The 25,953-nt window shown below is 51.0% G+C and overlaps 1 protein-coding gene across 1 annotated transcript; it reads left to right on the forward strand.

The window, feature by feature from the left end:
- Positions 1-25,722, forward strand: LOC137632540 (enterin neuropeptides-like). Its single transcript, XM_068364517.1, has 2 exons — positions 1-111; positions 25,300-25,722. Exons 1-2 carry the CDS (start codon positions 1-3, stop codon positions 25,720-25,722), a joined length of 534 nt encoding a protein of 177 aa, XP_068220618.1.
- The last annotated feature ends 231 nt before the right edge of the window (positions 25,723-25,953 follow it).

Below are 25,953 nucleotides of genomic sequence, written 5' to 3' on the forward strand. Positions count from 1 at the left end.
ATGACTTTTTGGTTGAATGAAAGTACCATGAGGTACATGGAGAAAAAAGCAAAGAAGATTCGTGTAGCCGTGGCAGCAAATGGCCCAAGCCATGTAAAGAATGTCTCCCAGGTGAGGGACATGGGCATGATCTGAAAATTACTTGTTTGTGTAGATCAAGGATCAGCATTGCATGGAAATAACCATTGACTAGCTCATCATACAAGAGAAAGCCAAGTCTCTACCCCGTCATTTCTCGCAAGATAAACCTCAGTTGACCACCAGTCAAGACACCATATCTGCACCTCATATGCCTTTCTAAGCCAGCAAAGGTTGGCTCGATTAGTTTAAATGCTGTTTTTCTTTGAAGAACATGAAAATGACTTTAGAGTCAAGCTTTTCAGACCACAGTGCAGCTTTCTTAACCATAAGTGTTCAACAGCATGACAAATTCGTAGATAATTTGTATTTTTCCTAACTATACAAACCTTAGCTACTTACATGGGGTAATTACTTCGGCGTACCTGAATGACGAGCCATAAAAGTTTTAACGAGGGTTTACTACCCTGCCGCTAGATAGCGGGGGGGTAGGGAGGGGTAGCTAGCTACCACCCCTCCCCCCTCACACACACTTGTGAATGCTTCACTTTGCTTAGAGGTAGGACTTATCTTGGGGGACAGGGCTGGCGGGCACATATGTGTAAATAGCTAAGGTTTGTATAGTTAGGAAAAATACAAATTATCTACGAATTTGTCATTTGTTCCGTAACTGAAATACAAACCACGCTATTTACATGGGGTGACTTAACCCTTAGGAAGGGTGGCAAGTACTCTGACATACTGGCTTTGGCTTGCCCGGGGACCCCGAACTTGAGTGTGTAGGAACTCAAGAAGTAAGGGGTCCCTGCTCCAAGCTGACAGTTGTGAAACGGCTGCGGCCTACGTAAGCTGTGTGTGAAGGTGAGAAGTGACTCGTCCTAGGAAGTTGACCTGGAGTTCTTCAGATGGAAATCTAGGCTAGGACTCTCCCAATACCACCTCGTCAGGGTATGGGGACATGACAGTATTACATCTTAATACTAGGAACACAAGGGAGCATGGCTTACCTGCAGAGGTTCGAGGTCAGCTGTGCAAGGAACCCAGGATGCTGCTTTCTCCAAGGGAGGAGAGGATGAAGAAAAGAATAAGGGCCAGGTAGATCTTTTCATTCACGCAGACTAAAACCGGGTAACAATGCCCTCAACCTCCTGCTACTTGTCCAATAAGGAGCCTGAGGTTAGACCAGCTGTTGTGCAGCCACCAAAGGGCCGATAGAAAACGTATCAAGCCTCCTGTGTGTCACGTCTTGCAGGTAGTGGGCCGTGAAGGTGGTCTGACGCTTCCACACCCCATCTTGAAGGACCTGTGTCACGGAAAAGTTCTTCTTGAAGACCAGGGACGTAGCCACGCCCCTGATGTCATGCGCTCTAGGGGCGACGTGACGGAGGAGGGTCAGGATTCATGGCCAGATGTATTACCTTGCGAATCCAGACTGATATGGTATTTCTGGTGACCCTCCTCTTCGTCTCCCCGGTGCTCACGAACAAAGCTCGCACCTGGGGACGAACTGCAGCTGTTCTTTTAAGATACAACCTCAGACTCCTAACTGGGAACAGTAGGAGATGGTCTGGGTCATCTGTTACAGAACGGAGACTCGAAACCCGGAAGGAGTCGAACCTTGGGTCCGGCACTCCCGGGTTCTGAGTCTTGGCAACAAACTCAGGGACGAAGCTGAACGTTACCTCCCCCCATCCCCTTGAATGGGCGTCGTCGTACGAGAGACCATGAAGCTCACTGACTCGCTTGGCCGAGGCCAAAGCTAGCAGGAAAACCGTCTCCCAGGTAAGGTGGCGATCAGAAGCCTGGCGTAATGGTTCGTAGGGAGGTCTCTTAAGAGACCTGAGAACTCGAACCACGTTCCATGGAGGAGGTCTCACTTCCGACTGAGGGCAGGTAAGTTCATAACTCTGTATGAGAAGGGAAAGTTCCAGCAAGGAAGAAATGTCCATTCCTTTAAGCCTGAAGGCAAGACTTAAGGCTGAGCGATAGCTTTTCACTGCCGAGACTGAAAGGCGCATTTCCTCCCGCAGATAAACGAGGAACTCCGCTATTGCTGGTAAAGTGGCATCGAGGGGAGAGATACCCCTTCCACGACACCAACCTCAGAAAACACGCCACTTCGCCTGGTAGACTCCTGCGGATGATTTGCGCAGGTGGCCAGACATCCTGTTCACAACTTGTTGCGAAAATCCTCTCTCTGTGAGGAGATGCTGGATAGTCTCCAGGCATGAAGTCAAAGTGAAGCCACGACCTTGTGGTAGATGTTGGAATGTGGTTGTTTGAGTAGCTCGTGATGTGGAGGGAGCTCCCTCAGAATCTCCGTGAGGAGTTGCAGAAGGTCCAGGAACCACTCTGCATGATGCCATAGTGGAGCTATCAGGGTCATTGAGAGATTGACCGATGTTCTGGTCTTGTTGAGTACCCTCCTCATCAGACAGAACGGGGAAAGGCGTACACATCGACGTTGTCCCACCGTTGTTGAAAGGCATCCTGACAGAGAGCCTTGGGGTCTGGGACTGGGGAGCAGTACAGCGGGAGCTTGGTGTTCAGCGCCGTAGCGAACAGATCCACCGTCGGGGAACCCCACAAAGTCAGGACTTTGTTGGCTATCTGAGGATCCAAAGACCACTCGGTACTCACTATCTGCGTCGCTCTGCTCAGACTGTCGGCGAGCACATTCCTTTTGCCTGGAATGAAGCGAGCCGCTAGTGAAATCGAGTGGACTTCGGACCATCTCAGGATCTCTACTGCAAGATGGGATAGCTGTTCTGAAAAGGTACCTCCCTGCTTGTTGATATATGCCACTACCGTGGTGTTGTCGCTCATCACCACCACAGAGTGGCCCGCCAGGACTCGGTGGAACTTCTGAAGTGCCAGGAACATGGCCTTCATTTCTAGCAGGTTTATGTGAAGGTACTTTTCTGATTCTGACCACAGGCCTGAGGTTCTGTGGCTCAGATCGTTGGCCCCCCACCCTTTGTTTGATGCGTCCGAGAACAGCATCAAATCTGGGGGGGGGGACGAGAAGATCCACTCCCTTTCGTAGATTCTCGTCTGCCACCCACCACCGGAGATCCGTCCATTCTGCAGGACCCATAGGGATCAAAGTGTCCGGGGAGTCGTGGCCTTGACTCCACCGGGACTTGAGTCGCCACTGGAGGGATCTCATTCTGAGGCGACCATTGGGAACGAGACGGGTCAGGGAGGAGAGGTGGCCGAGGAGACGAAGCCACGATTGGGCTGGGAGTTCTTCTCGATTGAGGAAAGGTCTCGCGACGTTCCACAGCCTTGCTATCCTTTCGTCTGATGGGAAGGCTTTGTGGAGATTGATGTCTATGACAATGCCTAGATATACCAGTTTCTGAGAGGGCTGCAGGGAGGACTTCTCAAGATTTACCACGATCCCTAGATCCTGGCAAACTTCGAGGAGCTTGTCTCGGTGGCGAAGGAGGATTGCCTCCGAGTCCGCTAGGATCAGCCAGTCGTCCAGATAACGAAGGAGACGGATGCCGATCCTGTGTGCCCACGAAGAGATGAGGGTGAAGACTCTGGTGAACACTTGAGGGGCTGTGGAGAGCCCGAAACACAGCACCTTGAACTGGTAGATCTTGTTGTCTAGGCAGAATCTTAGGTACTTCCTTGAAGACGGATGGATTGGGATCTGGAAGTACGCGTCCTTCAGGTCCAGTGTACAGTACACATGAAGTCTAGTGGTCTCACCGCAAGTCTGACTGTGTCTGCCGTCTCCATGCTGAACGGAGTCTGCTTGACAAACCCGTTCAGGGTTGAGAGGTCGATGACTGGTCTCCAGCCTCCAGATGCCTTTCTCACAAGAAAGAGTCGACTGTAGAAGCCTGGGGACCCGTCTACAACCTCCTGGAGAGCGTCCTTCTTCAACATGGTCTGGACTTCTGCCCGAAGGGCCTGCCCTTTTGCCGATCCCATGGCAAAAGAGCTCAACGACACTGGATTCGCTGTCAGGGGAGGTAGAGAGGCTGTGAACGGGACGCGATAACCTAGCGTGATCACGGAGATCGTCCAGGCATCTGCCCCTAGTTGCTGCCACCTTGTAGAGCAACTCTGTAGGCATCCCCCCACTGGTGGACATGCAGGGGGATTGCCAACCCTAGCGTTTCCGGCCTTTGCTGTTACCTCTAGGGTTCTTGCCTCCCCTGAAGGACTTCTTGCTCCTTCTGCTCTTGGCAGGAAAGGGCTTAGACACCTTTGGCTTCGCTAAGGTAGTCTTCTTTGTGTCCTTAGCTGGACGGGGCTGCTGGACTGCTGGAGGTTTGTAGGGCCTCGATGTCAGGGCCCTGTGAATGAGGGAATCCTGGTTGGATTTCCTCCACCTCTCAGCGGTGAGCTCCACGTCCTTAGGATCAAACAGACTCTTACCAAACACGGAAGAGGGTCTGAGCCTGCTAACTTCCGAACTGGGGACCTTCTGATGGGACCACTCGGCCACAGAGTCCCGACGCTTGAGAATTGTATTGGCCCACAATCTCGAGACTTGGTGGGCCAGAAACTCAATGGTCCGTGTGCCTGAGAGTAAAAAAGTCTCCAGCGCCTTCCTGGTGCTTTCTTTGGAGAGGTCCTCGGACCGCACCAGGATGCCCAGAGACCCCAGCCAGATGTCGAGCCACGAAGTTGCCTGCATGGCACACTTCGTGACCTTCTCCTGGCTCAGGATCTCTGTGGCTGAGAAGGACACGTGCTGGTTGGAGAGTCTTTCAAGAGGGACTCCCCCTGTGAGTTCTTCCACAGAGTGGTGCAATGGAAGACTCAGACAAGATTCCTCAAGGATCTCGAAGTACCTCCTCTGATGGACTCGAGGAGGAGGGAGGAGCTTGTTACCAGCACTCAATCTGCTGGAGGAGGCAAGCTCAGAGAGCTGGCCCTCGACCTTGTCCCTGGCACTCTTCATCCCCTGAGACCAGGGCAAAGCTGCACTGGCCCTAGAGGGTTTCTGGGTGCCATAGACGTGGTCCAGGACCGTGTCCTCATCTTCAGGAGGGGGAATCTCAGGGTCTGGAATCCCACTGAGGATCCTCATGAGGGTCAGGACTTGCCAGAAAGCTTGTTCTGACTCCTGGTGCTCTCCTCCTGATGGACTGGCAGCGAAGTCTCCCGTCAACAGTGGTTCTTCCTGGGGGGACACGTGGACATCCTCGGCGGCTCTAGACGGTTCCTGCCTGATCCTTACTGACGATTTGGGAATCGTCTTAGAGTCCTTAGGCTCCCTCCTGGGCGGGATACAGGACTTGAGCAATGAAGGGGGCAGGCTCTTCTCCACCCCTGGACGAGACGACTTCTCAGGGAGAGGAGGAGCTTCCCCCATTGGTGCGATGGGGGAATGGTCCGGCTCATCCGACTCTCCTGAGGAAGGGTAGTCCTCATCCGCAGGGGAGGGAGAGAAGGTCGGGGGGGGAGAAGGAGCCTTGCGCAAGGACCTGCGAGGAGACAATATAGGCCTCGGAGGAGTTTCCACGGGAGAGACTCCTCTCTTCCTCTTCAGGGGGGAGGAAGCTGCCGCTGGTTTGTGACCCCCGTCAGAGAGGGCGGGCTTGATCGCCTGCACAAGAGCTCTGACTAGGGTGCAGAACCAGGGCTGCTGGCTGACAGTCGCGCTGTCAGACACCCCCTCTGGAAGGAAGGGGATCGTGCGATCCCTAGGAGGAGTCGACAAATGAGGGTTCGCCTGTGGGGCTGAAAGGAAAGAGTCCCTAGACCTGTCCGGGAAGCGCCCCTCCTCCGGCGAGCGCGCTGGTCTGCGCTTGCGGGGAGGGGAACGAGACGAAGACCTGTGCGCCTGACGGTGCTCGCGCTGGGGCTCGTACGAGCCCTGGTCAGGGTCGCGCGTGAAGGGCTCGCGCGACACAGGAATCTCGCGCGCGCATCCGTGTGGGCGGAGGCGGGTGATGCGCAGGCGAGCATACAGGGGCGAGGGAGCGATGGCGCGCAGCACCTGGAGCGGGCGCGTAGTCTCGAGAGCGCGTACGCGATGGCGAGGGCGTGTGGCGTGCAGGAGCCGGCACGGGAGGCGGCCGAACGCGAGGGCGCACAGCGACCTGATGCGGCCCCTAGGCGCGAGATAACGGGGGCGCCTGAGCGCGTGTCCGGAAGAACCGGGCGAGAACGCGCGAGCGCTGGTGCAGGATCGCGAGCGGCAGGGATGGCGCATCAGGATGTGGTCGCACCGGGGTGCGCTGCTGCGGCGGCCGCGCAGGGCGCGCAGTTGGATGAGGACGCTCAGGTGTGCGCTGTAGGGTTACTTTAGGCACCTTGAAGACATTAATGGGGCGCGTGACAGGAACGGGGCGCGTGACAGGAACAGGGTGCATAACCAGGGCGTCGTGCGCGGTTGTAGCACGTGCAAGCTCGCGCGGTCTGGAAGGAGAGCCCAGGGGCGGCCGTGAGCGCCCGTGCGCTACCTTGGGAGCCTCCTGGGCGACGCGCTGGGATGTCGTAGCGCGTTGGCGCGTTGGTGAGCGCTGGAGCTGGAACTGCGCGTGGGCGCGTGTCGCGCGTCTCTCCAGACGGGCGCAATGAGTCCGGAGGAGCCTGTGGGCGCCTGTGCGTCAGCGAAGGAGCCTCCTGGACTGCGCGCGACGAGGCACGAACCGGGGTCCGCTGGGGCGCCAGTGGGCGCGTGAGCGCAGGGGTCCGCTGGGGCACCGGTGGGCGCGTGTGCGCAGGTGAGCGCTGGCACGCTGGAACAGGAACTGCTGGAGGGCGCCGGGGCGCAGAAGGGCGTGGGCGCGCAGGGGGACCCTGGCGCGTAGCAGGAACAGTTGCGCGAATGCATGAGGGTGAGCGCCGTGGCGCTGTCAGGAACAGCGGCAACGGCAGGCACAGCAGCGACAGCAGCAGGAGAGCGCACAGGAGGAACCTGGCGCTTGAGGGCAAGAGGCACGGTTTTGCGCTCAAGACCCTTCAGCCCCGAAGGTCCCAGAGACTGCGCAGTGGCAGGATCAGGTGGCGCGTCACGCGCATCAGGAACATTGGACGTTGAAGATCTGGGAGACTGGTCACTATGTCCTGAAGGACGACCGTCATCCGAAGGTGATCGCGAACGATCCCCGGAGAGGTCTAGGTTGGTAGCTGGCAGGATCGGTGAACGGCGAGTCGTCTCCTCCTCAGAGGACTGTGGTGACAACGAGCCGAAGAGGCACCTCTTAACCCCCTTGAAATGGGAAGGAAGGCCTCTACGGCAAAGGGGAGGACGAGCCTTCCACCTTATATACCCACGAGGGGCCGTGGGATCAGCAAGCTGACCATCAAGGGGCCTCCGAAGAGGAGTCTCTGTAAGTGAACTCCCCCGAGGTGGAGAATCACCAGCAGGAGAGACCGTGGGACTTAGATCTTCCCTCGAAGGGTGATCGGAGGGAGAATCTAAGCCGTCAGCTATCTCAGCCACAGGAACGGGGGTTTGGCTTGACCCACGGGATAACTCCGTCACAACAACGTCAACCACAGACAGAGGATCTATCCCCGCTGTAGTTGGCGATTGTTTGACGGCTGCACCCAGTTTGATCATGTCAAACAGGGCTTCCTTGGAGGGCTTACCCTGCAGCCCCAAGGAAGCCCAATGCTGAAACAAATCATGGTTAGACATTAAATCCTCCTCTGGGGGAGGAGGGGCAGCCGCCTCTCTATGGGAGGCAACTACCTCTCCCGCACCCCGAGATCGGTCAACAGCACAGCGGTCTACGCTACCACTTGCCGGCCTCTCGGAAGAGACCGCTCGAGGGGGAGCTTCGGAGGAGAAAAGGGCAACGGAAGAAGAAGTCCTGGAATTTTCTCTCTTCTTTTCTCTCTTCAGAGAAGCCTCTGAAGGAGAAAGATCCCTTTTGGCCTTCTTCTTACGGTGCCGGGCAAACCTCTCCCACTGGGAGGTAGACCACTCCCTACATTCAATACATACATTGTCACTATCACACCGCTGGCCCCTACAGTGAGGACACAAGGTGTGGGGATCAGTGTCGACCGCCGACATAAAGGTCCCACAAGGGCGGCCGGGAAGTCCAGGGCAAGTACGCATTATCAGTAGAGGCCAACTTCAAACACACTGCGAAAGAGAAAAAGCAAAAAACAGATTAATATGGCAGTCAAAGCGAGGGAGAGCACAGACAGGCCTGTTCTCTTCCCAAGCCAAAAGTAAAGTGAAGCATTCACTAGCTACCCCTCCCTACCCCCCGCTAACTAGCGGCGGGGTAGTAAACCCTCGTTAAAACTTTTATGGCTCGTCATTCAGCTACGCCAAAGTAATTACCCCATGTAAATAGCGTGGTTTGTATTTCAGTTACGGAACAAATGTGTATTTAGCATAACAGTAAATGTAATTAACATACACTGTACATGTGTAAGAATTTCTGTTATATTCCGTACAGAAACTTTGATGATTGATGCACATACAGTACATTAATTTGAATTATTATTTATTACACTACTGTATTATATAGTATCAATATACAGTATACAGTCTTCTAATTCTTGATAGGTTTGTACTGGAAGAAGATGCCTCATAGGACATTCATTGCCAATGAAGATAATGTGCTCCTGGTTTCAAGGCAGCAAAGGACAGGTAGGCTATGGGATACAGTAATTTTTTTTAAATTATTATTTCAATGCATGTAATTTTTTTAGAATTTTGTAATATATTGAAAAAAATATATTTACTGTACAGCACTTTATAAAATGATGTGTAACTGTATGTTTCTTTAAACCCCATTCTGATACAACGAATTTAGAAGTAATATTTATTTTTATTAACAGTATATACAAACCTTGAGCTCTTTACAGGGAATATACCTTTGGCGAAGCTGAAAACTAGCCATAAGTCCTTTAGTGAGGTATAGGCTAATCACCTACCGCAGTTAGTAGGGGTAATATGACAAATTCAGAGATAATTTGTATTTTTCCTAACCATACAAACCTTAGCTATTTACATGGGGTATTACTTTCGACGTAGCTGAAATGACGAGCCATTAGATTTTTAACGAGGGTTAACTACCCTCTCGCTAGTTAGCGAGGGGGTAGGGGAGGGGTAGCTAGCTACCCCTCTCCCCTCACACACCGGTGAACTGATTCACTTCGCTTAGAGGTAGGACTTCACGGGGGACAGGGCTGGCGAGCAAATATGAGTAAATAGCTAAGGTTTGTATGGTTAGGAAAAATACAAATTATCTCCGAATTTGTCATTTGCTCCGTAACCGAAATACAAATCACGCTATTTACATGGGGTGACTTAACCCTTAGGTAGGGTGGGAAGTCCCAGCCTTACTGGCTTTGGCTTTTGCCCGGGGACTCAGAATCCGAGTGAGCAGCACTCGAGAAAAGGAGTCCCTGCACCTCGCAAATTCCTTGCTCCGCAAGGAACGTGCGGCCTACATAAGCTTGTGTGTGAAGGAAAGAAGTGTGACTCATCCTAGGAAGTTGACCTGAAGTCCTTTAGATGGAAATCTAGGTTAGGACGTTCCCAATACCACCTCGTCAGGGTATGGGGGACGCGACAGTATTATATTAATACTAGGAACACAAGGAAGCATGGTTTACCTGCAGTGGTTTGAGGTCAGCTATGCAGAGAACCCAGGATGCTGCTTTATCCAAGAGAGGGGAGGATGAAGAAAAGAGTAAGGGCAAGACATACTTTTTCATTCATGCAGTCTAAAACCGGGTAACAATGCCCTCAACCTTCTGCTACCTGTCCATTAAGGAGCCTGAGGTTAGACCAGCTGTTGTGCAGCCACCACAGGGCCGATAGAGAATGTATCGAGGCTCCTGTGGGTCACGTCCTGCAGGTAGTGGGCTGTGAAGGTCGTTTGACGCTTCTAGACCCCAGCTTGTAGCACCTGCGTCACAGAGAAGTTTCTCTTGAATGCCAGGGACGTTGCGATGCCTCTGACATGTGTGCTCTAGGGCGACGTGACGGAGGAGGGTCTGGATTCAGGGCATGATGGATGACCCTTCGAATCCAAGCTGAGATGGTATTCTTGGTGACCCTCCTCTTCGTCCTTCCTGTGCTCACAAACAGGGCTTGCACGTGAGGACGAACTGCAGCTGTTCTTTTAAGATAATGCCTCAGACTCCTTACTGGGCATAGTAGGAGACGGTCTGGGTCATTTGTTACAGAACGAAGACTCGAAACCCTGAAGGAGTCGAACCGTGGGTCCGGAACTCCAGGATTTTGAGTCTTAGGAACAAACTCAGGGACGAACCTGAACGTTACCTCCCCCCATCCCCTTGAATGGGCGACGTTGTACGAGAGACCATGAAGTTCACTGACACGCTTGGCTGAAGCCAGAGCGAGCAGGAACACCGTCTTCCAAGTAAGGTGACGATCAGAAGCCTGGCATAATTGTTCGAACGGAGGTCTCTTAAGAGCCCTGAGAACCCGAACCACGTTCCATGGAGGAGGTCTCACTTCCGACTGAGGGCAGGTAAGTTCGTAGCTTCGTAAGAGCAAGGAAAGTTCCAGCGAGGAAGAAATGTCCAATCCTTTCAGCCTGAAGGCCAGGCTTAAGGCTGAGCGATAACCTTTCACCGCCGAGACCGAAAGGCGCATTTCCTCCCGCAAATATACAAGAAACTCCGCTATTGCTGGAATAGTGGCATCGAGGGGAGAGATACCCCTCCACCGACACCAACCACAGAAGACTCTCCACTTCGCCTGGTAGACCCCTGCAGATGACTTTTGCAGGTGTCGAGACATCCTCTCCGCAACTTGTTGCGAAAAGCCTCTCTGTGAGGAGATGCTGGATAGTTTCCAGGCGTGAAGCCGAAGCGAAGCTACGGCTTTGTGGAAGATGTTGCAGTGTGGTTGTCTGAGTAGCTCGTGTCGTGGGGGTAGTTCTCTCGGGAGTTCCGTCAGGAGCAGCAGAAGGTCCGGGAACCATTCTGCGTGATGCCATAGTGGAGCTATCAAGGTCATCGACAGGTTGAACGATAGTCTGGTCTTGTTGAGCACCCTTCTCATCAGACAGAACGGTGGGAAGGCGTAGACGTCGATGTTGTCCCACCGTTGTTGGAGGGCATCTTGCCAGAGTGCCTTGGGGTCCGGGACTGGGGAGCAGTACAGCGGCAGCTTGAAATTCAAGGCTGTCGCGAACAAGTCCACAGTCGGGGAACCCCACAAAGTCAGGACTTTGTTGGCTACTAGAGGATCCAAAGACCACTCGGTACTCACTATCTGCGAAGCTCTGTTCAGACTGTCGGCGAGCACATTCCTTTTGCCCGGAATGAAGCAAGCTGATAGTGGTATTGAGTGGACTTCGGCCCATCTCAGAATCTCTACTGCAAGATGGGATAGCTGTTGTGAAAAGGTACCTCCCTGCTTGTTGATATAAGCCACTACTGTGGTGTTGTCGCTCATCACCACCACAGAGTGACCCGCCAGGGTCTGTTGGAACTTTTGAAGGGCCAGTTATACGGCCTTCATTTCTAGGCGATTGATGTGGAGGTACTTTTCTGATTCTGACCACCGGTCTGAGATCCTATGGTTCAAAACGTGGGCCTTCCACCCTTCTTTTGACGCGTCCGAGAACAGCATCAAATCCGAGGGTAGGACAAGAAGAACCACTCCCTTTCGAAGGTTTCCGTCGGTCAACCACCACTGCAGGTCCGTCCGTTCTGCAGGCCCCATAGGGACCAGAACGTCCGGGGAATCGTAGCCTTCATTCCACCGGGACTTGAGCCGCCATTGCAGGGATCTCATCCTGAGGTGGCCGTTTGGAACTAGACGGGCCAAGGAGGACAGGTGACCTAGAAGACATAACCAAGATTGGGCTAGAAGCTCTTCCCGTCTGAGGAAAGGCTCTGCGACCCTCCTCAGCCTTGCTATCCTGTCGTCTGATGGAAAGGCTTTGTGGAGATTGGTGTCCAATATCATGCCTAGATATACCAGTTATTGAGATGGAAGCAGAGAAGACTTCTCGAGATTTACCATGATCCCTAGATCTTGGCAAAGTCCTAGAAGCTTGTCTCGGCGTCAAAGAAGGGTCGACTCCGAGTCTGCCAGGATCAGCCAGTCGTCCAGATAGCGAAGGAGATGGATGCCGATCCTGTGTGCCCACGAAGATATCAGGATGAACACTCTGGTGAACACCTGTGGTGCTGTGGAGAGACCGAAACACAGCACCTTGAACTGGTAGATCTTGTTGTCTAGGCTGAATCTCAAGTACTTCCTGGAAGACGGATGGATTGGGATCTGGAAGTACATGTCCTTTAGATCCAGTGTGCACATGAAGTCTTGCGGTCTCACTGCAAGTCTGACAGTCTCTGCTGTCTCCATGCTGAACGGAGTTTGTTTGACAAACTTGTTCAGGGCTGCAAAGTCGATGACGGGTCTCCAGCCTCCAGACGCCTTCTTTACAAGAAAGAGTCGACTGAAGCAGTCTGGGGAGCCATCGACAACCTCTTGGAGAGCATCCTTCTTGAGCATGGTCTCGACTTCTGCCCGAAGGGCTAGCCCCTTTGCCGATCCCATGGCATAGGAGCTCAACGACACTGGATTCGCTGTCAGGGGAGGAAGAGATGTTATGAACGGGACACGATATCCATGGCTGATCACAGAGACCGTCCAGGAATCGGCCCCGAGTAGCTGCCACCTGAACGCGCAACTCTGCAGGCCTCCCCCCACTGGTGGAGATGCAGGGGGATTGCCAATCCTAGCGTTTGCGGCCTCGGCCGCTCCCTCTAGGATTCTTGCCTCCCCTGGAGGACTTTCCACCCTTTCTGTCCTTGACAGGAAAGGGCTGCTGTTTGGACACCTTTGCCTTTGCTGCCGGAGCCGGTTTCGATGTACTAGACTGACGAGACTGTTGTTGTTGAGGTGCTGGAGGCTTGTAGGGTCTGGATGTAAGAGCCCTTTGGAGGAGAGAATCGTGATTCGATTTCCTCCACCTCTCAGCTGTCCGTTCCACATCCTTAGGCTCAAACAGGCTCTTTCCAAGGATGGAAGAGTGTCTGAGCTTGCAGACATCCACGGCTGGGACATTCGCATGGAACCTCTCGGTCACCGCATCACGACGCTTCAAGATCGAGTTTGCCCACAAGTTAGAAACTTGGTGAGCTAGAAACTCGATGGTGCGCGTGCCCGAGAGGAGAAAAGTCTCCATGGCCTTCCTTGTGCTCTCCTTGGACATGTCCTCGGATCGCAACAGGATGCCCAGAGACCCTAGCCAGACATCCAGCCACGAAGTGGTCTGCATGGCACACTTTGCGACTTTCTCCTGGCTCAAGATCTCTGTAGCCGAGAATGTCACCTGCCAGGCAGAGAGTTTCTCAAGAGAAATTCCCCTGGAGAGCTCTTCCACAGAATGGTGGAGAGGAAGAGCTAAACAACACTCCCCCATGATCTCGAAGTACCTCTTCTGTTGTACACGAGGAGGTGGGAGGAGTTTGTTGCCGGCAGAGGACCGGCTGGATGAGGCGAGTTCGGAGAGCTGGCTCTCAACCTTGTCTCTGGCGCTCTTAACCCCTTGGGACCAGGGCAGAGCCGCACTGGCCTTCGGAGGTTTTTGAGTGCCGTAGACTTGGTCCAGAACCGTATCCTTGCTTTCGCGAGGGGCGGTCTCTGGGTCCTCGAACTTGTTGAGTTGCCTCATCAGACTCAGGACCTGCCAGAAGGCATGCTCCAACTCATGCAGCTCTCCTCCTTGTGGACTGGCAGCAAAGTCTCCTGTCCCCAGCTGCTCTACTTGGGGGGACACGTGAACGTTCTCCTGGGGTCTTGCTGGCTCTGGTCGAATCCAGGATGAAGACTTAGGGACGGTCTTCAAGTCCTTGGGCTCCCTCCTAGGAGAGATACAGGACTCTAGTAAAGAAGTCTGCTCCCACACGAGACGATTCTCTTACTCGAGGTGGGGTTCCTCCCATTGGTGCCGTGGGAGAATGTCTCACCTCGCTGGACTCTCCTGAGGACGGAAAGGCTTCGTCCACAGGAGAAGGAGAAACCCTCTGAGAGGGGAAGGGGCCTTCCTGTCGGACTTCTTGGGAGCCAGTTTAACCCTAGGAGAAGTCACCACGAAGTCCACTCCTCTCCTTCTCTTCAGCGGAGACGAGGCTGCCAATGGTTTGAGGCCTAGATCACCGAGGGCCGGCTAAACAGCCTGTACGACCGCTTTGATCAGAGACCCAAACCAAGGCTGACGGCTGACAGACGCAGTGTCAGCGACTCCCGCTGGAAGGAAGGGGATCGGGCGATCCTTAGGAGTGGACACCACAGGGCCTGCCTGAAAAGAAGAAGTGTTGCCTAGACCTCTCTGAAGATTCTTCCTCCTCCTGCAAGTGCGCTGCTCTGCACTTACGGGGTGGAGATTGTGACGACGATGATCTGGAAGTACGCGCTCCAGAGGACTCGCAAGGTTGCCCGTGCTGCGAAACCCGGCGGGAATCGCGGTTGGAATTGCGGTCGGGATCGCGCTGGCGCTGGCGCGATGGTAGAATCGCGGGTTCACACGCGGGCGAAGGTTGGCACACATGCGCGCGGGCGAACATTGGCGCACATGCGCGCGGAGATAAAAGCGCGGGTGCGCGCGGGGGAGGGGGCGCGTGTGCGCGCGGGCGAGAGAGCGCATGGGCGCGCGGCCGAGGGAGCGCGTGGGCGCGCGGGCGAGTGGGCGCGCGGGCGAGTGGGCGCGCGGGCGAGTGGGCGCGCGGGCGAGTGAGCACGTGGGCGCGTAGGTGAAAGTAAGCGCACGCGCAGGTGAGGGTGCGCGCGGTTGCGCGCGGTTGTAAGGGAGAGCGCTGGTGGCCGGGAGAACGACGGCGCGCAGGGGAGCGATGGCGCGTTGGCGAGCGATGGCGCGTTGGCGAGCGATGGCGCGTTGGCGAGCGATGGCGCGTAGAGCGAGAAGGCGATCGACTGCGCACGGGCGATTTAGCGCGTGGGCGCGTAAGAGACCTTCGGCGATCTGACGTATGGGCGCGCGGGCGCATTGGAGAGCGCTTGCGCGAGGCGAAAGATCGCGCGGGAGATCGCTGGCGCATAGTGGCGCGGTCAGGAGATACCAATTGAGACGCAGGACCAGAAGGTGAAGTGGCGTGTAAAGGCGAACGCTCGCAGGCTTGCACCGGAGACTTCTCGTGGGCGCGCGGGCGAGCAGAGACTCGAACAGGTCTAGAAGAGCGCACAGGAGAGTGCGTGCGGTGACGCGCAGGCCAAGGCTGGCGCGTGGGCGAAGTCTGCGGGCGCGCAGGAGATCGACGGCGAGGGGGCAAAGGAACAACCTCCTTGCCTGCACCCAGATCCGGAGATCATGGGCGCGCGGGTGAACATTGGCGCGCATCAGGACCAGGACGTGCAGATGTGCGCTGGCGAGTAGGCGATCGTGGGCGCTCAGGAGTACGTGGGCGCGCAAGGCGCGCAGCAGGAACAGGGCGCACAGATGTGCGCTGGCGAGCAGGAGAGAGCTGGCGCACAGGAGATCCCTGACGAGCAGGAGAGCGCTGACGTGCAGGCGAGCGCTGGCGTGCAGGAGAGCGCTGGCGCGAAGGCGAGTGCTGGAAAGCAGGAGATCTACGGCGAGAAGATATGGCTGCAGGAGATCGCTGGCGCGTTAAGTTCGAAGGGTCCACAGCAGGAGAGCGCTTGTGCGCTACTGCGTGCGAGCACGCAGGTGACACCTTGCGCTTAAGGGACTTACTCTCATTGAGAGATAAGCCCTTATGCCCCGAAGGGACTGGTGCCCATAGGAATACGGGGTGCGTTGGCGCTCCATGCGCATCTGCGTCCAGGAACGGAGAAGGAAGGCTAGCAGGTCTGGCAGGCGTGAAAGATCGCGAACGATCAGCTGAGAGGTCTAGTGATCCAGCTGCAACGGTCTGCTCACGTCGAGGATGCTCCTCTACGGGAGACGTCGAAGGCGAAGAACCGAAGAGGCGACTCCTAACTCCCTTATAAGGGGAAGGAAGGCCTCGACGGCGAAGAGGAGGGCGAGCCTTACGGCAAAGACGACCTCGAGGGGCAGCAATACCATCGTCGGTCCTCCGAAGAGGAGTCTCCGTCCGTGAACTCCCCCGACGGGGAGAATCACCCGCAGGAGAGACCGTTGGACCCAGCTCCTCCCTCGAAGGATGTTCGGAGGGGGGAACTGAGCCTTCAGCAACATCCGCAACAACAGCAGGGGTTTGGCCCGACCCGTCGGAAGCCTCTGCCACAACAACGTCGACAATAGACAGAGGATCTACCTCTGCTATTACCGGCGACTGTTTGACAGCTGCACCCAACTGGATCAGGTCAAACAGAGCTTCCCTGGAGGGCGAGCCTTTAAGCCCCAAGGAAGCCCAAAGCTGCAAAAGATCATTGTTAGAAACAGAGTCATCAACATCAATATCCTCCCCCGGAGGTGGAGGGGAGGAGCTGCCTCGCTATGGGAGGCAACTCCCTCTCCCTCTCCCCGAGGTTGGTCAACAAAAGCCTGCGCTACCACTCGATGGGCCCTCGCGAGAGACCGATCGAGTGGGAGCTTCGGAGGAGGTTCGGGCAACGGATGAAGAGTCTTTGGAACCTTCCTTCTTCAAGGCAGCCCTTGAAGGAGAAAGGTCACGCTTAGACTTCTTACATCGCCGGGAAAACCTCTCCCACTGGGAGGTAGACCACTCCCTGCACTCACTACAAGTTTTATCCCTATCACACTGTTGACCTCGGCAGTATGGACATAAGGAGTGAGGGTCAGTCTCAACCGCCGACATGAACGTTCCACAGGAGCGGTCGGGAAGTCCAAGGCACTTCCGCATGATAGAGAGAGGCCAACTTCCAAGCACACGAGCTGTAAGAAAAAGCAAAAAAAATTAAGGCTGTCAAAATTCAAGGGTGAGACAGACAGGTCTGATCATCACCCAAGCCAAAAGTGAAGTGAATCAGTTCACCGGTGTGTGAGGGGGGAGGGGTAGCTAGCTACCCCTCCCCTACCCCCTCGCTAACTAGCGAGAGGGTATTTAACCCTCGTTAAAAATCTAATGGCTCGTCATTTCAGCTACGCCGAAAGTAATACCCCATGTAAATAGCGTGGTTTGTATTTTGGTTACAGAACAAACTGACTACACTGCTCACACAGACACACCTGTGCTATACCATCAATTTTGATTGCAGGCATGACATGTAAAGGGATAGGTGAGGGCAGGAAAATTCTGTACAAAGAGCTCAAGGTTTGTATCGTAAGAAAAAAATACAAATTACTTCCAAATTTGTTATTTGTTCTGACAACCCATACAAACCCTTTCGCTCTTTATAAAGACTCACCCTTAGGTGGGAGGAAGTACTAAACAACTGGCTGGCTTTTGACCAGGGGTGTGCCAACGTGCTTTGCACAGCCTTCATAGAGGACCACCGTAACACCTCACTAAATTCTCTTGCATATGCAAGAGTTAACAACCTGAGCAATCAGTGTGGTTGTGTGATAACTAAGCAACGTGACTTGTCCAGGTAAAAATTATTAGAGTATGAAAACAGACTTAACCTTAGACATTGCCCGACTTCCACCTCGTTAGGAAGACAGGGACATAACAAATTTATACTGTATTTCATATATCAGGTTACACAAGGAAAATGCAGACAGAGGAGGCCAGCTTGCAGCGTAGTGAAGGTGCTGTACCCCAAGAGAGGGGAAGATAAAGATAAAAGCCAGTCACTATGTCATTCATCCCAGACTAATCCCGGGTAACCTCTGTCGTCAACCAACTGATACTTGTCCCATAAGGGAGCTTGAGGTGTTTCGACTACATGTTGTGCAGCCACCACAGGATCAAAGGAGAGGGTATCCAGGTTCCTGTGGGCTATGTCTTGCAGGTAGTCGGCTGTGACGGTCGTCTGACGATTCCACACACCTGCTTGAAGTACTGTACCTGCGCCACAGAGTAGTTCTTTTTAGATGCTAGGGACATGCTGGTGCCCTTAACATCATGAGCTCTGGGTGTACACCCTTACGGGGAATAGCCAGGATTCAGGGCACAATCTATTACCTTGCGCATCCGAGAAGAGATCGTATTCCTAGTGACTCTCCTATTTACACTGCCCGTGCTAACAAAAATTCTGTTAACATGGGGGCGAGCTCCTGTGGTTCATTTGAGATAACACCTCAGCACCCATATGGGACAGAGTAACAGTTGATCTGATCCATCCGTTACAGAACGGAGACTCTCAATACAGAAGAACCGAATGTAGGTAGGATCTGCTACAGTTGGATTTTGAATCTTGGCAACAAACTTAGGGACAAAGACTAGAATTACCTGTCCCAATCCCCTTGAGTAGGCAACGTACGAAAGCCTGTGCTACGCCACTCGCTGACTCTCTTAGCAGAGGCTAAAGCAAGAAGGAGTACCGTCTTCAGTGTCAGGTCATTGTCTGATGCCTGACACAGTGGTTTATAAGGCGCTCCTTTCAGGGATCGTAGTACACGAACTGTGTTTCAGGGCGGAGGTCTAACTTCCAGCTGAGGACAGGTATGCTCGAAATTCTGTATGAGGAGAGACAATTCCATCAAAGAGGAAATATTAACTCCGTTAAGTCTAAAGGTGAGGCTCAAGGCTGAGCGGTAACCTTTCACCACTGAGACTGAGCAGATTTTTTCCTCCCGAAGATATAACAAAAGCTCTGCTAACACTGGGATAGTGGCACCGAGAGCAACGATACTCCATCCACAACACCAACCACAAAAGATTGCCTATTTTGCCTGATAGACGGCAGAGAATGACTCCCAAGGAACCCGGATATCCTTTTCGCAACTGTGTGTGGAAAGCCTCTCTATGAGAGATGCTGGATAGCCTCCAGGCGTGAAGTCATAGGGATGCTACAGCTTTGAGGTAAATCTTTACGTTTGGTTGTCTGAGTAAATCGGAAAGTGGAGGGAGCTCCCTCGGCACCTCTGTGAGCAGATGTTGAAGGTCCAGAAACCATTCTGCACGTCACGTCGGAGCTATGAGGGTCATCGATAGGTCTTCGGATGCCCTTACCTTGTTTAGTAATCTTTTTACTAGGCAAAAGTGGGGAAACGCATGGACGTCTAAATTGTCCCACTGGTGTTGGAAAGCATCTTGCCGAAGAGCTTGGGAATCTGGTACTGGAGAGCAGTACATCAGATGTTTCCTGTTGAGAGATGTTGCAAACAGGTCTACTGTCAGCGAACCCCACAAAGTCAGGACTTTCTTGGCTATCTGAGGATTCAAAGACAACTCGGAGCCAACTATCTAAGTCACTCTGCTCAGACTTTCCCCTAGAATGTTTTACTTGAATGGGATGAAATGGGCTGATAAGGCTACAAAGTTGACTTCTGTTCATCTGAGAATTTCTACAGCTAGAAGGCAAGGGTGCTGTGAAAAGGTACCTCCATTTTTGTTTATATATGCCACTACAATGGTGTTGTCACTCATCAACACCACGGAGTGCCATCAAAGGAACTGTTGGAATTGTTGGACGGCTAGAAAGGCTGTCCTCATTTCCAAGAGGTTTATGTGGCAATGTTGCTCGGACTTGGACTACAGTCCAGAGGCCGTGTGCTGCAACATGTGACCCCCCCCCCCCCCCTTCTTTTGATGCATCTGTGAAGAGCATCAATTCCTTGGGAGGAGAATGAAGATATACTCCCCTATGGAGATTGGTATCTGATAACCACTACACCTTAGGTCTCTCTTTTGCTCGGGCCCCACCTGAACATGTACTTTGTGCTGAGACCAGACTTCAGCTGCTACTAGAAAGACCAGATGCAAAGACAGCCAATGGTCACCAGACACTTCAAGGAGGTCAGATGGCCCAACAGGTAAAGCCACTGATGGGCTGGTAGCGAGTCTTGCAACAGAAAGGGACACGCTGTCCTCTTCAGTCTCTCTATTATGCTTTTGGACGGAAAGACTTTGCATAATTGGGTGACTATATGCATCCCGAGGGATACCATTTTTATTTAATTGTTGCAGGAAGGACCTCTCAGGATTTATCACAATCCCCAGATCGTGGCAAAACTTGAGATACCTGTCTCGGTGTTGGAGAGGGGTTGCTACCTAGCCTGCTGGAATCAGCCAGTCGTCTAGATATCTCAATAGATGAATTCCGTTCTTGTGTGCCCAGGTTGACACTAGGGAGAACACCCTTGTGAACATCTGAGGTGCTGTAGACAGGCTGAAACACACAACTTTGAACTGGTATAACTGATCATTTATGATGACTCTTAAGTACCTCCTTAACGATGGAGGCACAGACACAGAAGGAGCTTTCTTTACGGGATCCAGATCCCAAGGGACAAGATTCTGGGAGATAAACACAGGGCAAGGAGCAGGTAGCGCTGGGGCCGGGCCAGAGAAGAGGACAAGTACTTTTGACCCCGATGCAAACTTACGTCCCAACTTTATTTCACATGCAGGTCCAGTTGGGGATAGGCCAGGTTCTTACTGGTTGTGTATGCAGCAAAGCCGAAGACACCATAGGTGCCGGTTGGTCTATTCAATCTCCGGGAATGGCTAAGTCCCAGATGGGCTAGTGCTTTACTTATCACTGTTGTCTTTGTCAATATCTTATTTACCTACTGTAATTTGTCTTACATGGTTTGAGGGGTGGTGCTCTAAGAAGACCTTGCTGTTGAGGGTCAGTAGTTCCCTGGAGTCTCGAAAATCACAACCATCTGAAGAACGAGCATAAGTACCAATCATGTGGTTTCCAATCACATGGTTTATGATCGTGTGGTTCTGGTCATGTGGTTTCCAATTGTGCGGTTACAATCGCACGATTCTCGATCGCGAGGTTTCCAATTCTATGATTCCCAGTAGTGACGCACTGTCAATCCTGTCTGAAATGACAATTATGAAGAACAAGAGTGAGCAAATCTGTCTTACAACGTAGATAATGTAAATAGACTGCTTCTGCAAAGATGAAACACAAAGGGAAGGCCATGAGGAAACATCATGAATGGAAGATTTCATAACAACAATGTGAACGATCATAAGTTCTTTGAAGACAAACCTGAAATGGAAAAGGTGCAACAAAGCAGATATTAGAAGTTCTGTAACATGAATGTCACTGGGGAACAGGCACGAGGGATCCAATTGTGAGGCATCCGATTGCGTAGTGTATGATCAGCGCATAGAAGATCATTTCAATAGTGACTGGTTATGCAGAGACCAGAACATACAGAGGCTGGTTGCTCAGAAACCAGAACACATAGAGACTGGTTACGCAGAGACCGGAATACTATGCAAAGAGACCAGAATACTGTACATAGAGACCAGAACACTGGTTGCGCAGAGACCGAAACACATAAAGACTGGTTGTGCAGAGACCAAAACACACAGAGATTGGATGCACAGATCTCGGAACACATAGAGACTGGTTGCACAAGAGACCAAAACACATAAAGACTGGTTACGCAGAGATCGGAACACATAGAGATTGGTGGTGATATGGAAGACTGGATCTGGATTGTTGTCTCTGGAACTTCCAAAGAGGGAAGGGAAGGAGTGTGGTGCTTATCCTCTTGCATAGGGTGCGCATATTCAGTTCCGTACAAGTCCAAACAGTGAGGGCAGGTGTGTGCATCTGTCTACCATGTACCAATAAGTATTTTCTTGTAAGGAAACTTCCTGATACAAAGATGAGGTGAGAACGTACCAGGACTGTATCAACAAACGGACACATTCTCAATATGAACTGGTAGTTTAAAGGCCGCTTATGAATGGCTGAGGCAAGGGACAGTGGCAATGCCCTAGCTAGCAGGACAATACCCTAGAGACTGACCATATATACAGTACATAAGATCAGTGCCCTAGTCCCCTCTCCACCAAAGCTAGGACCAGAGAGGGCCAGGCAATGGCTGCTGATGACTTGGCAAGTACACCTATAGGGTCTTCTAAACCCTGCCATCCTTAGCTCACAAGGATGGTGAGGTTGCAGGCACTAAAAGAAACTATCAATCTTGAGCAAGACTCAAATCTCCGTCCGGTAGAATGCCAGGCAGGGACGTTTCCAAAAGGACACCACAACCCGACATTCTTTGCTTGGCGTCACTGAGGCATCACAAGAATGTACCAGAGCAAGTGAGGGACAAGGGGGCCTGATAAAGTTCTGGTCACATGTGAGCTTGGTCACATATGAAACTTAGAATAGGAAGCAAGAGTATTAAACTCCTGTATTTCATACTCTAAGATATTTCTTGGAAGGGGATTATTTTGATACAGTACTGCTCCTCTAACGGAAAACATGTAAAGGAGTGACCAATGTCTTCGAGTCCCAGTCCGAAAAGATGTCCTGTGTCTCGGTGACTAATTCCTCCTATACTTTGAGGTGCCACAACTAAAGGCCCAGCTATAGGTGAAGAAGAAAAACCAGGGACAGGTGGGGAGACAGGGTAAAACAAGTATGTATGCCTTAGGCACCCCGGGGCGATTGTCCAGGATAGTGGGCTCTTCATCGACCGCAGGAATGAACTGTTCTAGGAAAAACAGGAAATACTGAAACTTCTTTCCAAAGGGGAACCACGAAAGCCAGTGGCACTTCAATGACTGTAAGCACTTGCAGAGCATTCAAGAGAAGTACCCTGCTTCAACTGAAAACCAAGGACAAGTAGGAATAGGAAGAACCCTTGTTGCAATCCATTACTGAGAAGTGTCAGGATTTTGTTCCAAAGACTGACCTTGGAGTGCCGGAAACCTCTGCGCACTTAGAAAAACCTTGCTTCGTCAGTGTAAAACTGAACAGAAGGATGTGATAAGAGCCCTGTAAATTTACATTCCGTTCCCTGAAGTATAGGTGGATTTGGTGAGTCCAGCCATATTTGATCTAAATAATAAACAGGCCTAACATTGTTTAACTTTACTGAACAGACAAGAAGTGGATTTTTCAATGTGGTACTGTACTGGCCTATACTGTATAGCCAACCACCGATCTCAGAGCTAGGAGATGAAAATATCTTGATCGCTATCCGATGCTCGTATCTGAGGTGTCACTTATCCACAAGTTCCCTGGAAGTCTGACAACGGAATAGAAGGGGGACAGTAACCTCTACCTTGAACAAGGTACAAGTATTAATTTTAGTACAGGGTAGAGCACTAGAAAGAACTGCAATACATATTGAAACCATTCTGTTCCTGATATGTACAGTACCATTGCTCTTGGTATGTCCTTTAACTCTGGGTGGTATGTTAGGTTTGTTCTCAGTACACACAGCTCTCTTTAGTATGAACTATTATTACTGGAAGGCCCATTTTCTCTGAGTCCTATGTATCATCCTTGTGTGAGGTGGAAGATTACAATCATAGACAACTGCAATCCCCCACTCCTACGGCAACAACCAGATGCATGTATCCTAGGTGCGAGCAGATTCCAAGCAAGCTCAGAAAGCAGCTAAACATGGATTTCAGGAATACAGTGGAACCTCTACACACGAACGTATCTACATCCGAATTTTCCAACATCCGAAGTAATATTCGAGCAAATTTTTGACTCTACACCCGAATTTTATTTCGACACACGAAGTAAACATTACGCCATTAAGCGTCGAGTGCTCAGTTCTCTATTCTTGTGTGTATCGTGTGGTTGTCCTCTGTTTGGTCTGTTATTAACAGTGCTTATTTTCTTCCTTTTCTCACATTTCCTTTTTGATTTTACCTATAATCATGGTGCCTAAGAAGCTAAGTTTCAGTACTGGAAGAACGCAATTCTTTCATTAGAATTGAAGCAAGAAATTATAGAAAAACATGAGAGAGTGTGCATGTGAGTGATACTGTATGGCTAAACAATATGGCCGGAATAGGCCTATTATCTCGAGGATCATCAAGCTGAAGGCAGCTATTAAAGCAAATAACCATCGAAGGGGATCACCATTATTACAAGACATCGTAGCAATACCCTGGAAGAGATAGAACGCCATTTGTTGATAGGGATAAACGACAAAGAGATTGTTGGCAACGATCATTTGTGAGAAGGGCCAGCGTGATGAACAGAAAGAAAAAAAAAAGTGAAGCAAAGAAAACCATCATAGCATTAACAAGCTCTTTTAAATAAGACTTCTCTCTTTTTCTGTTTCTCTCTAAACATAGCATTAACATGTTCTTTGAATAAAATCTCTCTCTCTCTCTCTCTCTCTCTCTCTCTCTCTCTCTCTCTCTCTCTCTCTCTTCTTCGCTGTTATAGTGTTAGATACGTCTATTATTTTTTTCCGAGAGAGAGAGAGAGAGAGAGATTAAACAAAAATGTGTTTAGAGTACATATGATTTTCAACAGCGTCAACGAGTTGAAAAACAATTAAATGTAACTAAGAAAGTAATAACAGCTAATCTGAATTCCTTTATTAACTAAAACAGGAATTGCTACGCAGTAAGAGAGACTGCGATAACATACTGTAACTCGTCACTGAAAGTGATGAAAATAAAAAATCAAAAGAAAAAAAATGTAAAAAATATGAAATATAAAAAAAAAAAAAAATAAATAAGCTAAGTTAGATTAAAATTTCCGTAGTGTAAGTTACGGTATGTTATCGCAGTCACCATCTCTACCTCCTTACCGATCGTGTCTCCTCGTGCGTGTGTGTGTGTTTGCGCATACGCACACGAGTGTGTTTGTATCAATATTTGTTTTAGTTAATAAAGGAATTCATATTCGCTGATATTGTTTTTTTAGTTACATTTAACTGTCTTTCAACTCGTTAACGCTGTTAAAAATCATATGTACACAACACATTTTTGTTTAATCTCTCATTTTTGTTTAATCTCTCTCTCTCTCTCTCTCTCTCTCTCTCTCTCTCTCTCTCTCCTCTCTCTCTCTCTCTCTCAGAAAAAATTAATAGATGTCTCTAACACTAACAGTGAAGAAGAACAGAGAGAGAGAGAGAGAGAGAGAGAGAGAGAGAGAGAGAGTATTTATTTAAAGAACATGTTAACACCATGTCTACCTTCTCGCCGATCGTCCGTCTCCGGCGTAGCAAATCCTACACCTGCGTTGGCCTGTCTAAGGTAAAGTGGCAATAAAACACATTTTTTATTTATTATTTCTTTATAATTATCTTTTTTACATGCTTCTTACATATTATGCAGTGATGTTATTGTTGTGTGTAATTATGTGTAGCCATTTATTAAGGATTTATTATGGGTTTTTAGGCTATGGAACGAATTAAATGAATTACCATGTATTCTTATGGGAAAATTCGTTTCTACATCCGAACATTTTCTACATCCGAAGTTGGTTCTGGAACGGATTAAATTCGTATGTAGAGGTACCACTGTACCTGGAATTCTGCTGACAAGAGTGTAGAGTGTGTGCGTGTCGATGACCAAGCACTAACAGGAGAGCATGCACTAATTGGTAAATTTGCTCCAAGAGGAGAGCATGCACTAATTGGCAAATGTGCTCACATAGGAGAGCATGCACTAATTGGCAAATGTGCTCTAAGAAGAGAGCATGCACTAATTGGTAAATGTGCTCCAACAGGAGAGCATGCACCAAATGGCAAATATGCTCCAACAGAAGAGCACGCACTAATTGACAAGTGTGCTCCAACAGGAGAGCATGCACCAATTGGCAAATGTGCTCCAACAGGAGAGCACGCACTAATTGACAAATGTGCTCCAACAGGAGAGCACGCACTAATTGACAAATGTGCTCCAACAGGAGAGCACGCACTAATTGACAAGTGTGCTCCAACAGGAGAGTACGCACTACTTGACTAGTGTGCTCCAATATAAGAGCATGCATTAATTGGCAAATATGCTCCGACAGGAGAGCAAGGGGAAGCGCAAGCAGCAGGATGTGGTTCCCCAAAGGACACACATGAAAAGCCGCGCGTGAATCTGCAGGAGAGTGAACATGAACAGCAAGGCATTCACCAGCAGGATATTCTTCCACTTCTCAAGAATTTACACTACTGTACAGTATACACTATTGAAATTGCAAGCGAACAG

Source organism: Palaemon carinicauda, chromosome 3, assembly GCF_036898095.1.
Source record: "Palaemon carinicauda isolate YSFRI2023 chromosome 3, ASM3689809v2, whole genome shotgun sequence".
Taxonomy (NCBI): Eukaryota; Metazoa; Arthropoda; class Malacostraca; order Decapoda; family Palaemonidae; genus Palaemon; species Palaemon carinicauda.

Excerpts from the sequence above, each read along its gene's own strand:
- LOC137632540 (XM_068364517.1), top strand. The coding sequence starts at position 1 with ATGACTTTTTGGTTGAATGAAAGTACCATGAGGTACATGGAGAAAAAA. Across the intron at positions 112-25,299 it reads ATGTAAAGAATGTCTCCCAG|AGTGTAGAGTGTGTGCGTGT; the intron begins GTGAGGGACATG and ends TCTGCTGACAAG.